This window comes from Gastrolobium bilobum, unplaced genomic scaffold (genome assembly GCF_033153095.1).
Source record: "Gastrolobium bilobum isolate Gb01-03AN ecotype WA unplaced genomic scaffold, APGP_CSIRO_Gbil_v1 utg918, whole genome shotgun sequence".
Taxonomy (NCBI): Eukaryota; Viridiplantae; Streptophyta; class Magnoliopsida; order Fabales; family Fabaceae; genus Gastrolobium; species Gastrolobium bilobum.
Genome location: NW_026898111.1, coordinates 193,078 through 207,082, shown reverse-complemented (window position 1 = coordinate 207,082; position 14,005 = coordinate 193,078). Strand labels below are relative to the sequence as shown.

At 32.5% G+C, this 14,005-nt stretch overlaps 2 protein-coding genes across 2 annotated transcripts; both read left to right on the top strand.

The window, feature by feature from the left end:
* The first annotated feature begins 1,286 nt into the window (after positions 1-1,286).
* On the top strand, positions 1,287-4,266 carry LOC133312954 (double-stranded RNA-binding protein 8-like). Its single transcript, XM_061514251.1, has 4 exons — positions 1,287-1,522; positions 1,903-2,165; positions 2,837-3,047; positions 3,180-4,266. Exons 1-4 carry the CDS (start codon positions 1,342-1,344, stop codon positions 4,109-4,111), a joined length of 1,587 nt encoding a protein of 528 aa, XP_061370235.1. The 5' UTR covers positions 1,287-1,341; the 3' UTR covers positions 4,112-4,266.
* A 5,970-nt stretch (positions 4,267-10,236) lies between these two features.
* Positions 10,237-11,863, top strand: LOC133312971 (putative transcription factor bHLH086). Its single transcript, XM_061514268.1, has 6 exons — positions 10,237-10,592; positions 10,635-10,898; positions 10,993-11,094; positions 11,205-11,270; positions 11,396-11,461; positions 11,637-11,863. The coding sequence occupies exons 1-6, from the start codon at positions 10,239-10,241 to the stop codon at positions 11,757-11,759; spliced, it is 975 nt and encodes a 324-aa protein (XP_061370252.1). The 5' UTR covers positions 10,237-10,238; the 3' UTR covers positions 11,760-11,863.
* Positions 11,864-14,005: the final 2,142 nt, after the last annotated feature.

The window sequence follows — 14,005 nt, the reverse complement described above, 5'->3', positions numbered from 1 at the left end:
GTGTTCGACACTCCCCGATAATCTGACACTTCAACACGTTGCAGATACTCAAAAAACTTCAAAGGTTGCGATGCGTTGCATTTTTAGTTCCAACTATTAGATTTGTTGGAATGCAATTACTATTTTATTGAATTTAATATAAATATTTATGATGTCTTATGTTTCTTTGTAAAATTGATAGATGTAATAAATGTAGCTTCATTTTTTTTGTTGAATTATTGAATATTAAATATAATATATATTACATAAATTAAAAATATTATTTAATATCAAAATGTGACCTAAAGTGTCAAAATTTAACATTTTTTAAAATTAATGTATTGGAGTGTCGTTTTATGCCCCAAATCAATGTCGATGCAATATATGTTATAATATGACGGTGCTCATTGCGACGGTAATACTAAAAATTTATTCCTAAAAGATGCTAATATCTATCCTTACTTATTATAAATGCAATAATTAAAAAAAATTAATAAAGAATTTTATATCAGAATCTCTTGATATAAATTATTTTGTTTTTCTTCTTTTTCCTATAACTGTCCCCCATAAAAAAATGGCTAATATTTTATCAGTACATGCTATGAAGCACTGACACTTCAAAAATTATGACGTGTCGTGTCCGACACTTTCTGACACTTCCCGACACTCTAACACACATTATATAATTCAAAAAAAGATTCAAAGGTTGCGTTGCGTTGAGTTTTTAGTTCCAACTATTAGATTCGTTGGATTACGATTATCATTTTATTGAGTTTAATATAAATATTTGGGATATCTTATGTTTCTTTACAAAATTGATGAATATTATAAGTTTAATTTCATTTTTTTTGTTAAATCATTAAATACTAAATATAATATAACTGCATAAATTAAAAATATTATTTAATATCAAAACGTGTACTAACATGTCAAAATCTAACATTTTTTAGAATTAACGTGTCAGAGTGTCGTGTCGTATCGTGTCACGTGTCCCGTGTCCCGTGTCAGTATCGGTACTACATAAACTACATGTAATAAGTAAAGAAAATTTATAAAGAACAAGACGTTATGATACCTTCATATAAATTAAATTTACGTATATGTCAGTCGATTAAATGCGCAATTACTAAGATAATGATATTCTGACTCTCGCAATATCTTTATATTATTAGAAATCGTCACATATGGCAAGTATTTATTATATCAATATTTTAAAGTTAAAGACCGTTTAAAGAAAAATTGATACGCCAACTATTTATGCTTCAAAAAAAAAAAAAAAAACATAATCATTTCCTGCAATATAAAACCCTAGCAGTACAATTTCACTCTCATTTTCACTCTCACTCTCACTCTCAGCCATTGATGGAGTCCTTTAAGGTCAAGATGAACCCTTCCACCATCAACTTCTTCCCTCGGGTTTATCCTACTCAAGGTGTGGTTTCATCTTCCTCTCAATCTCAACCTCAACCTCAACCTCCCACCATTTCACCTCAAGTTATGGCTACGCCTCAACATGTATCATCATCTTCTGCTCCTGCTGCTGGTAAATCCTTGCATTCCCATGTTTGCCTTTGTTTGTTTACTCAGGAACACACAGAAAGTTGAGATTTTTCTTAAAAAAAAAATACATAAAATTTGTTGGGTCATTTTTTTTAGCTTGGTGATTTTGAGGAATTCATTTTTTTATTTTATTTTTTTAAATAACATAGACTTAGCTGTTAATAGTAAAAAACATTCCTTGATTTTTAATAGAATCCATGGATCCCCAAATATTTTGAACTTTGATATCTTGTGGCCTACTTATATGTTTACTGAAGTCACATGTTTTTTATTTTTATTTCTGGTTGTGGAATTTGTTGGTGTAGATAAAATTTGAATTTTAACACATAAAAGATCTCTAATGTTGTGGTTTGATCTTATCAGGTTTGCCAGAACTATTGTTGTACAAAAATCATTTGCAGGAGTTTGCTCAAAGGGCAAACATAGCACTTCCCATGTATATGACTGCTAACGAGGGATCTAGCCATGCCCCAAAGTTTAGGTCAACGGTATGCGTAGATGGAGTGAGTTACACTTCTGAGAACACTTTCTCTCAACGAAAAGCTGCGGAGCAAGACGCCGCCAGAATTGCTTTGGAGAAGCATTCTGCAAAATTTAGAGATGAAGGGTGCCCTCTTGTTTCTGAGGTTTGTTGTAAATAAGTTTTGCTATCAATTTTGCGAACTGTTATCGAATTTCAAGCCAAGATAGATTGCTTATTCATAGTACCTCACTACTTGTGTTGTTGTACAATGTTTTGTGCTTGAGTATTTGTTTAGTGCTATTCAATTCAGATTGCAATGTTTGTTTATATTATATTCTATAAGTTTAGAACTGCATTTTGTTGTACTTCCTTTGGCTTGTTTTCTGTCCATTTGAGATTCAGTTGATTCAAATTTTGTAATCTACTTATATGGCACCAAATGTTTTTCATAGATAACATAATGTTGTAGATATGTAACTCTGCCTGTAATTTGCATGATTTTAGGTTGTTACTTATTCCTTACAAGCTTGTTTGGGCTTTCGATATGTATACGTTGATATATGCATGCTTTTGGTCTAAAAGATTTAGGTTTTTTCTTCTTTGGCTCCAATTTTAATGTTACTGAATGATGTGGAAACAACTATATTTATTAACTAACTTATTTTCAGCTGTTTGCTTTTTTCACACAAGCTGTCAAAATATTGACAAATTTTATCCAAAAGAAATAGCATCATTCGCAATGATGGTGATTCATATTGGCTTGGTCATATATTGTCATTCAATATTATATTTCATTGTAGAATCCTTATATTACTGCTCCTTGTGATCTTTCAGAATGCTATGTTTTCTAAGATTATCTTGAATGAGTATGCTACTAAGCTGCATGTAGAAAGACCAACTTACGACACTATTCAGCTAGAAGGGTTGCTTCCTCGCTTTGTATCATCTTTAGTTTTCAATGGTACAAAGTACACTGGAGATGCTGCTAGAACCAAAAAAGAGGCCGAGCAATTAGCAGCATGTGCTGCTATTCTTTCAATTCTAGGTATTCTTTTATGGAAAAAATGTTTGTCATTTTAAATGACACTGAACCCTTCTTTTATATATGCTTTATTACATATTCTTATAATTTTTCATTTAGCTATGCAGTAACTAATTAAATGAATATTCAAAGCAGGCGATTCTGGCTCTGGAACTCTTTACGAGATAATAAAGTCGAAATCTAGAATTTATGCTGCTGTCAAACCAAACAAATCCCAATATATTGATGTTAGTACTGGATCAGCCATAGCAAATACAGGACATACCTCTGTTTCACTGGATCAAAAAGATAAGGAAGTTGCAGGTCCTGTGGTTGCTAATAATAATGTAGCAAAAACTGAACTTCCTGTGCCTTCGAATAATAATGAAGCTAAAATTGAACTTCCTGTGCCTTCTGATATGCTTTCCTTACGTCAAAGATTTCAAATGCCTAAATATGTACCATTCCTTGAAGCCCCCAAGTTTCCAATTGTGCCTGTCCAACCAGATTCAGAACAGCCCGTGGATGATAGTTCAAGGATCTCAAGGAGTCCAATTGTTCCTCTCCAACCATCTGATATGTTTTCCTTGTGTCAAGGATTTCAAATGCCTAAACATGTACCATTCCTTGAAACCCCCAAGCTACAAAATCCGCCTCTCCAACCAGTTTCTGAACAGCCTGTGGATGATAGTTCAAGGATTCCAATTGTTCATCTCCAACCTTCTGATATACTTTCCTTATGGCAAAGATTTCAAATGCCTAAACATGTACCATCCCTTGAAGCCCCCAAGCTTCCAGTTGCTGCTCTCCAACCAGTTTCAGAACAGCCAGTGGATGATAGTTCAAGTTCAAAAAAGCGAAGAAAGAAGGCTAAACAGGTACGATCCGTTGAAACCACCGAGTTTCAAACTGTTACTCTCCGACCATGTCAAGAATTTCAGAGGCCTAAACATGCACCATCCCTCAAAGCCACTGAGCATCCAACTGTGCCTCTCCCACCAGGTTCAGAACAGCCTATTGATGATCATTCAAGCTCAAAAAAGCGACGAAAGAGCAAGAAGAAGAAGGCACGAGTGGAATCTCCTTAGATTTCTTAACATATATCATCTCTGTTGTTTACCATCTAACTGTCTTTTTCTGCATTTGCTGTATTTTTCTTTCAGCCTTTTCTTAATACTTTTCTGTGTCTCTAACTTTAGATGTATTACTTTAAACAGTAATTTTATTTAGCTTCTAATATATTTTTTTCCCTTATCTGTCCATAAATTTTTAAGTTCTCATTCCTTAGTCACACTGTCTATATAGATTTTAATTCTTTGTCTTAGTCAATTGCTGTGGGGTCAACATGCTATGGTTTTTCAGGAAACGAGAATAGAAAGTTCCTGCATATTTCTCATTCTTCATAAAACTTAATTCACCAGTGTATCGGATGAACCATTGGGGCATTGGTTCTCTGAATCTTGTCTCTGGGTAAAAGAAGTTTGTATTTATATAGTGAGGGGGAATGGGTGCTTGTTAATTGTTATAGTGGCTATGTAGTTTAACCTAGCTGGCTATATTCATGTTTATTTCTGGAGGTATGTCCTATGATTAATTGGATGTTTTATTGTGAGAATTTGATGGTTATTAATTGCCGCATTTAATTTGAACAAAATCCCTCGTTCAGTGGCACAGTAATTGAGTGAAAATGTGATCATTTTTCTATGGTTTGTAAAAACAAAACTCTTGGTCCTAGTTCTTGGATAGAAGACTATTAATATGTAGCATATATTTTCCTTTTCCTTTTTTTTTTTGAAATGCATTGCCATTCCAACTTCTGTTGATAATGCACAAATGTAATCAATCAGTTCATTAAAAACTTAAGTGTAACTTTGTTTATGGATTTTGGGCATTTTCATGTGTACTTAACTGGTCTCTTTGTTCCATCTCTACTTAAATAAGTTAAAAATAGTAAACGAACATTTTCGTCAGCTCTATATTTTTTCTCTTTTCCATCCCCATTAAAAATGTTAAAATAGCTGAGAGTATCTCATTTACTTAGCCTTCCTGAGAAAGAATAGTCTTCTTAAACCAAAATCAAAGGATTCCAGAGATGTAAAGATCTAAGAATATTAATAATCCCATTATAAAATTGTTTTGATGCGATGACGGTAGCATAAAACTCTTAATACGTTCAGCATTTGGGTATCTTCCAACTCTACCTTATTTTAGTACAAATCGATGATTGTAGCGATCTTATGACATACACGTGAATTGGAAAGATGTTTAGGTCCACATATTTTAAAAATTTACGGTACTCCCATCACATCACTGACTCAGTGTGATGAGTCAATTAAAATGAGGTATTTTCTGTGATATGTGTATGGAGAAGAAAAAAAAAATTTAATCCAAGTTTCAATTTTTTAAAATCATAGGTACATCAGATTTACCGAAAATACTCTCCACATATTTGGGTACGTTAGTATGCTTATATTACTCAAATAGAGTAAAAATAAGGGATAGTACAACAACAATATATTTCATTGTTAAAATAATATAAATGTTCAACAAAAAGCATATAAAGATGCACAACAAGTCTCTAAATTTCTCATAACTAGTCAATCTAGTTACAAAATCTTGTTCATAATACCAAAAACAAAAGATCAATAACTCTTATCCTTTCATTATTACAACTCTATAACACAAAATAATACATCAAATGCAACTTACTTCAAATAACTCGATGACTCCGAGGACATTGTTGTGACACGCTATTTATGATCTAACATAAAAAGCAACATAAATGATTCAATCTTTTTTTTTTTTAACTATAAGTTATCATCCTACACTTGGGTTTTTTCTCAAAAAAATCACCATGTATAAGAAATAATCTACTTACACTGTGTAATAACAAGAAGTAAAACATATCTTAATATTAAGACAAAAACACTTCTACTCTTCAATCCATCACCATTGCCACCAACTCAATGAACATCATTCAAAGAAGCACATCTATTCATCTAGACATGATATGTGAATGCAGCCATGAGAATGTTCCGGTGCTTTATGTCATGCACCAGCTGAGGCACTTTTAGGGGCTGAGCCAGTCTCATATACAAACTCATCAGATTGTTGAAAGCAAAATTAATGACATACCGCAATTCATTCATCTTTTAAAAATCAGCCATTGAGCCAATACCTTCTTTGTGATTAGTTCCATGCAATAACAGTTCAAAAGGGCACACAATATGTATACTTGTTCTTGGCTCAAGGAGGAACACATCTAGGGGGCGTTTGATAGAGAAGAAATTTTTTTTTTTACCAAAAAAATGTAATTACTAGGAAAAATGTGAGAAAGTATGTTTGGTAGGAAAGTTTAAAAAAAATTGTTTGGTTGAGCAAAATATTACTGGAAAAAAAAGCACATTGGAAGTTGCAAGTTGCACAATGCATATGTTGCTTTTTGCCATTTATCTGGTTTTCTCCCAAATACCACGTTGAAAGTTGTATTCTTGCACAGTGCATATGTTGTTTTTTTACATACGATTGTCGATGCCGGGGCAAAAGCGTTTGATGGGTAAATTTTTTGATTTCTTCTGCCAAACGGAGACAACTGAGAATGCCACACTCAGTTGACTGGGAAATTTTACAAATGTCCTGAACCAAACACCACGCTAGAGTAATTATCCATGGTAAAGTTAATTCCCTCATCTCCATCCATTCCATTATCTTCAAGCATTGAAAAAAGCAAAAAAACTAATGAAAAATTTATCTTTTTTTTTACTAAGCTAGGTTTGATTATATGAATCAAACAAAGTTATCGTGTTTAGTCTAAAATTAATTTTAGATCCTTTTTAACATATAAAGCATTTTAAAAAAATCAGGTACATGTAGGTGGGATGGTGTAGTTATTATCTAACCATTTACAATTTTTTTTTTTTGGTAAGAAAAAATTTAGATTGGGGAAAACCATGTCCCCTGCAAGATTAGGTAAGACCATTAATTTCAGTGAGAGTTTACGGTGGGGATTATATATCACCTATTAAAAAGAGAAACCTTAGAATCAAATTCAAGTCACGGCTAACAATCTTTTTGTTTTATCATTTGATGTGCAAATTTTTTTATTTCATTTTTTGAGTGCCATGAACCAATAAGGATACTCTGCAGGTCAAAAACAACTATAGGGAACCCCGATCCATGTACATATTCATATGTGAGATATGCTTTAGAAATTTTTCATTATTTGGTGCTAACCCATAATTGAGTATAATATTGATAATTGGGACATGTTATATTTACAAACTTTTTTTTTTACAAACTCTTACAAATTATACTATATTCTTCCGGGAGAACATAATGTAATTTGTAAAAATTTTCAAAAAAAATTTGTAAACGGATCCGTCCCCTTGATAATTAGCCAGGTGTACCCTAACAACAGTGAATATTTTCATCACAAAGCAGTTTGGCAAAATTTGAAGGTGTATTGGTGTAGTTTGTTGGAAATTGGCACACGAATCCAAAACAATAAAAAAAAAGAGGAGAGACATTTGTCACAGTGAATTATTCTGTTTTATTTACATCCAGTTTGTCTGTATTATATTTATCTCACCATCACTAGTTGGCTTTTCACTGATCCTACCAACAAGAACTCTCGTAAGTATGCGAAGTATGAGTCATACTCATTATGATTTGAATTTTGATATGTGCCTAATCATGAATTTTTAAGTACATTGTGAGAAATACTTGGTTAGACACTCTCCTTAAGACAAGGAAAATGAATTGCTCCTTTTCCAATGCCAGCTCTTGATTTTGCCCTTGTCCCAAAACATGTGGATGATGATCATCTTCGGGTCTACAAAAGATATACTTAACTATCTTTTATGATCAGTCAGAAATCACAAAAGAAATAAAACCAAAAACAAGAACATATAATATGATGATGATGGGGAAAAAAGTTGGTTTCAACGGATCAATTTAGTTGACAAGGAGTTTTTTCTTTAATAAAAAAATTTGAGTTCGAGTAAAATGAAAAAAATAATCTTAAAAGAATCACACTTACATGAATTCGACAATATTTAATAGATTAGTCGAATAATCGATAAAATGTTTGTGAGAAAAAAATTTGTTTGACTGATGAAATTCATTTTTGGTTTAAAATTCCATTGGCATGGAATCTGCTCTAGTGAATGGGGACATTTTTTTTAAGATAAATTCTTGCAAAAATCTAGAACATTCAAGTTAGAAGCACTACTTCAAGATTTATTGAACATAATTATCACGTATTATGATAACTAATTATCAAATAGTTAACCATAAACTTAGGTGCACTAGGTTTATGTTAAAAAAGAGAGTAGTTTTTGGAGTGTCACATATTTTATTAGGGATTTTAATTTCTGCTTTAACAGAAGAAGATAAAAGTTCACACAGACAGAGAAACATGGTGGGGTCTACAATATTTGTTTTAAAACAAAATAAAAAATAAACAAAAAAATTTGTTGAAACTGTGGCAGGAAGAAAATACTTCTGAGCAGAAGTATTTTCCCCATTTTATTAATGTTTTGACATTTTAGCATTAGTTAACGATGAAGTTCACTATCCACCGCATATTTATTGTTTGAACATTAAATATTAAGTATATAAGTAAGTGGTGGTCCTCATCATTAATTCAGATCGAAATGTCAAAATTTAAATTGATTAAGCATAATTTTACGTGATATTCCAGAAGCGTATAATAATTTTTCAAGTTTATGCAAGTATTTCTCGTAAACCGAGACTTGATTCTTTGATTTGAAGTTCAAACTTTTAATAAATGGCCAAACTTCATATGGTTTCACTTGCTCAAGTTGATTTTTCATCATTTAACTCTTAACTAGTTTATATATATTTGCCATGCATTATGTTGTAGTCAATATCATGATTATTTTACTTAGCTCCCAATTTACTTATTTGTGTTGAAAATTGACACATACAAAAATCCAAAAAAGAAAAAAGAAAAGGGAAGAGAGAACTCGACATAGTGATTTACCTGATTCACCCAATATAGATTAAGTCCAGCTTATCTGTACTATATTTACCTCAGTGTCACTCGTTATGAGTCACTTGGATTACAAAAGAATATAAATAGAATTTAGAAAACACCAACAACAGTTATTCATGGCCCAAGTCCAAACTATTAACAAAAAATCAGACCTCTACGAAGCGGGACCCTAATTACCTTTATGCACATATATTGTACTTCCTCAAAATCTATTGACCTGAATTTTCTTAATTTTCTTTCCTTAATCCCCCTAGATGAATTATTCAAGAAGTTTAATTATTCAAACATCTCTATATAAGATCCTTATGTGTTGGTTATGACTCGAACTTTCTTTTTCTTTGATTTTTTTGTTTTAGGATTCTGTATGTGATTGCCAACATTATGTTCAGATTCAAAATTTTCCATGTTGTTTCCCCTCAAATAGAATATATTCAGAGAGTTAATAAAAGGGGAAGAAAAAAAATACAGAAACTGTCATGCCAATCAGTGTTAGCCTGTTGAATAACTAGTTCCAGACAACAACACTGAATGTTAACATAAAGTATAAAAATATAAGATAAGTCCACGTGCTTAAGTGATTGAAAGGAAGGACATAAGAAGCAACCTTAAGTAGCTCCAGCTTCTTAATCAAAGTAGGAATCAAATAGAGACGTGGTTTTTGCGAAGGACCCGGCGACCCTTATGCTGTTTTGCAGTGTTTTTATCTTCTCTGCTTCTAATGCATTAAATTCTGCCAGCTAACAATCCCAATATGAAGATGAATTAAACTAACATCATGCAAATTCTATTTTAGTATTAGATTTGGACTTCTTCTTTCCCATAGTTAAAGATTTCTATCGTACACTATTTCCTTCTTCATTAATATAAAATAGGAACACGATCATTTGACCCTGATGTCAAATTTTAAAAGTTCAAGAACCCATCTGAGTAGTTGTTAATCTCTTGATTGTAATTTATTGAGTTACACTCAATAATTTTTAATAAATTATTATCATCATATTGATAAAAATCAATAATTCTAAAATTAATTTGACACCAATATTAAATGATATTGTACTTACAAAATAACATTATTTGAGTTGAATATTTGACATCTATAAATAGGCTTTGCTTACTAGTTGTCATTCTCATGCCTGGCCACCGTGAACAAAGTCACAAACCTTAATTGCTTTTGCAATTGGTTTTCCTTTACCTCCCTAATGGCACTGGCCAAAGACAAAATTCCACATGGTTCAAGCATGGACAGCAAGGTTCAAACTTGTGTTTTCAATAAGAATTCTGTGGAGGTTACCTCCTTAACCACTCATGGGATCAATGAGTATCACAAATCTGTGCTTGAAGAGGAAGATGGCTCACATAGTACTAACTGTCTCAGCAATGATTCAGCTATAACCCATTCTCCTTCTCTACATGGCAGTGGCAATGTATATGTCTATAAAGGCACAAACTATCAGATGGAAGAAGCAGAATCTCTGACTAGTTTCAAAGCCAGTGAGTACAGCAATCTCATGCAAGGTAGTGAATCTTTGCTTAGCTTTGAGCAGAAAAGAATGGTCCCTAACAACTGTTACTTGAAAGATAACAGCCAGAAAGAGTACTGTGTTTGGGAGAATAATTTGCAACAAGGCTATAACCAATGGAATCAGATTAGTCCAAGAAGCACAAAAGACTTGCGCCTAGTGCAAGATTTCAATTGCTTTGAAACTGCTAGTGGCTATAGTTCCATAGTCAATAGTGCAAAAGAGAAGCAACATGGCCAAAGTTCATGTGGGTGGCTGTATCCAGAACCAACTATCCCTGTTGATAGCTTCCAGAAGCCAGGAGAACAAGAATCAGCCTTGAAAAAACGCACTTCTATGGTACTGTTACCAATCCTACCATGTTGAGAACTATTCCTTTAAAAAACTTTCTGAAATTAGAATGGCAATTGAGCTGAACTTTTTTTGTTTACAGGGTGAGAGCATGAAAGCTTCTAAGAAGCAATGCTCAAGTGAGAGTAAAACACCAAAACCAAAGTCAAGCACATCCAAGGATCCTCAAAGTGTGGCTGCTAAGGTTTGCTTCAATCCTAAGTCAATTTATGTTAGATGTGTACATGGTTTTGATTGCAAACTAAGCAAAATTAAAATACAAGATGCAATGTTGATAGAATGTTTGTCTCACAGAATAGAAGAGAGAGGATAAGTGAGAGGCTCAAGGTACTACAAGAACTTGTGCCTAATGGCTCCAAGGTAGGAATTTTCTATTTTTTTTTTCTTTTAACTTCCTTTGTAGCAATAAATGGGAAACATACCATATGAGAGATGATTTTGACTTATTAGAATGATGGTTTTAACTTTGATAATGAATTTTGCAGGTTGATTTGGTTACCATGCTGGAGAAAGCAATTAGTTATGTAAAGTTTCTTCAATTGCAAGTGAAGGTGATACTTAAAACACTAGTTTTCTCCTTCTTCTTCTATTTCTTCTGGTATATGGTTTTTCTATTGTGCAAATATTTATGTATTTTCAAATATCCATTTACCTCGAAAATAAATTAGTGCTCTAAATTGAAACATATTATGTGACATCTTTGTTCTCCTATTGTTCATAGTGCAGGTGTTGGCAACTGATGAATTTTGGCCTGTCCAAGGTGGAAAACCTCCTGATATTTCTCAAGTAAAAGAAGCCATCGATGCCATTCTTTCATGCCAAAGAGACAGAAGTTCAAGCTCAAAGTAGATGACTTGCAGTTCATGTTTCAAAGGAAATAATGTCACAACAATTCAAGCACAACTTTGCAGGACAAGAAAAGCCTTGCTCTGAGAGTTGGTCGTTCTGAAGGACACTTTAGAAATTCAGAATGCACGACCTTTAAAAATATGTTAACTTCTAAATCAATATCTAGCATCGAAATTGAACATTTTGTATTTCTAGCTGTGTCATGTTGGGGCTGTTACCTTTTTCTCAGAGTTTCATTAACAAAATATATCTGTAATGTCTAAGTTGTACTTTTCTCTGAATTAGTGCTGATGAAGTGTTTTAGTTTGATCTAAAGTCTTATCCTTTAACGATTGTATATAGTATATTAGTTTATACATGTTCAGCATATTTTTAGCATGCAAGAGGAGACATCAATCATCTGAATTTGTCTCAATGTCAAAGAAATTTTCCTGCTGCTAATGCTGGCAAGAACAAAACCTATAAAACCATATACTGAACATTGACTTTTCTCTCATCTGACAATATCAGAATGAGCTGTTTCCAATGAAATAGCAACAGCTTGGAGGTTAGGGTAGGGTACTTCTTAACTCACTGTGTAACATTAAAAATAAGTAGGCAGTTGACAAATAGAATACAAATAAAAAATTCTACGAGCAACGACAAATAATGTTATACTTAATTAGTCATAATTAATAATTAAATTAAGAGAGTGAACTTTCGAACAGTGGTAAAGTTGTTCTTTGTGATCGAAAGATCATGGATTTGAAAAACATCTTCTTTCTGAAATTATAAGGATAATATGGTGTACAATCGACTCCCGTCTCTATCTTGGAAATCTTATGTAGCGAGGTTTGTACTCACTTTACAGCCTATCTATTTGCTCTAGACCAAGAGTTTCATGTCAAATTGGAGATTGGAGAACCAATGTTATGTCTTGCTAGACTAGTAAAAGACACAATAGTGGTGAATCAGGCTTTGGTTAGTTTGCAAATAAGAATGGGACAATTTTCTACATTCAGGTTTCATACACATTATACCTTCATACCTTAGGACCAAGAAGCAACATTTCATACTGAAAAGGTTAAAACGTAAAAGTCCTGAACATACATAATGATGACATAATATATATATATATATATATATATATATATATATATATTGCTCTAGATTAGATATTGTTTTAAATATGATTCAAATCTCATATGATTCCTTTCAGATCATCACACCAGGATAACACGATCTTCCTGACTTCCTAGTTCTTCACTCTCTACCCCCTCCCCACTATATATCAACACATGGATTGAGCTAGGACCACCTATTCAATATTCATGTAAGCATCTTCTCCACAATTTAAGGCTTGCATATATATATATATATATATGTGTGAGAGAGATTGTTTTTCTCATTTAACATAGGAGGAAGATTGTTTTCGAGCAGGTATGACCATGGTAGTTAAACTCGGGATTTTATAAAATTGGAAGGAGGATAAAAAATTATAAAAAGTAAAATCCAAACATAAAAAAATCGTAAAAGCGTTTGGAATTTTGACGAAATCGTTTTGATTAAAAAAAATCGTAAAAGCACAAATTTAAATCGAGATTTTAACTACCATGGGTATGATCCATCTTAATTTTTCTTGCTCTTCACTTTTTCTCTCCTCTATCTTCGATGTGTGTCAGCACGAAAATGGTCTTTTCTCCTACAACGAAAGAAAAGATTACCCCATATATATATATATATATATATATATATATATATATGTGTGTGTATATATATAGAGGCAGGATCCTTTGACACCGGTGTCAAAAAAAAAGTTTGACACCTCATCTTAGAGCCGTTAGATTAAAAAAAAATCAACGATTCTGATTTGTAAGCATGTGACACCATTGATTTTTTTAATCTAACGGCTCTAAGATGAGGTGTCAAACTTTTTTTTGACACCGGTGTCAAATGATCCTGCCTCATATAGATATATATATATATATATATATATAAGGTAGGATCCTTTGACACTGGTGTCAAATTTAAAATTCGACATCTCATCTTATAGCCGTTAGATCAAAAAAGATCAACGACTCTGATTTGTAAGCATGTGACCCCATTGATCTATCGTCTATAAGATGAGGTGTCAAATTTAAAATTTGATACCAGTATCAAAGAATCCTACCTATATATATATATATATATATATATATGCTTGCTGCAAAATTTCTGATTTGTTGTCGTTGCAGAAATGACAAATCCTATATATATATGGGAAAAAT

Bases quoted from the DNA above. Each gene is read 5' to 3' on its own strand.
- LOC133312971 (XM_061514268.1), top strand. From the start codon at position 10,239: ATGGCACTGGCCAAAGACAAAATTCCACATGGTTCAAGCATGGACAGC. The intron at 10,593-10,634 runs GTCCCTAACAAC...AGCCAGAAAGAG, and splicing joins GCTTTGAGCAGAAAAGAATG to TACTGTGTTTGGGAGAATAA. The intron at 11,462-11,636 runs GTGATACTTAAA...TTCATAGTGCAG, and splicing joins TTCTTCAATTGCAAGTGAAG to GTGTTGGCAACTGATGAATT.
- LOC133312954 (XM_061514251.1), top strand. From the start codon at position 1,342: ATGGAGTCCTTTAAGGTCAAGATGAACCCTTCCACCATCAACTTCTTC. The intron at 2,166-2,836 runs GTTTGTTGTAAA...GTGATCTTTCAG, and splicing joins GGTGCCCTCTTGTTTCTGAG to AATGCTATGTTTTCTAAGAT. The intron at 3,048-3,179 runs GTATTCTTTTAT...TATTCAAAGCAG, and splicing joins TGCTATTCTTTCAATTCTAG to GCGATTCTGGCTCTGGAACT.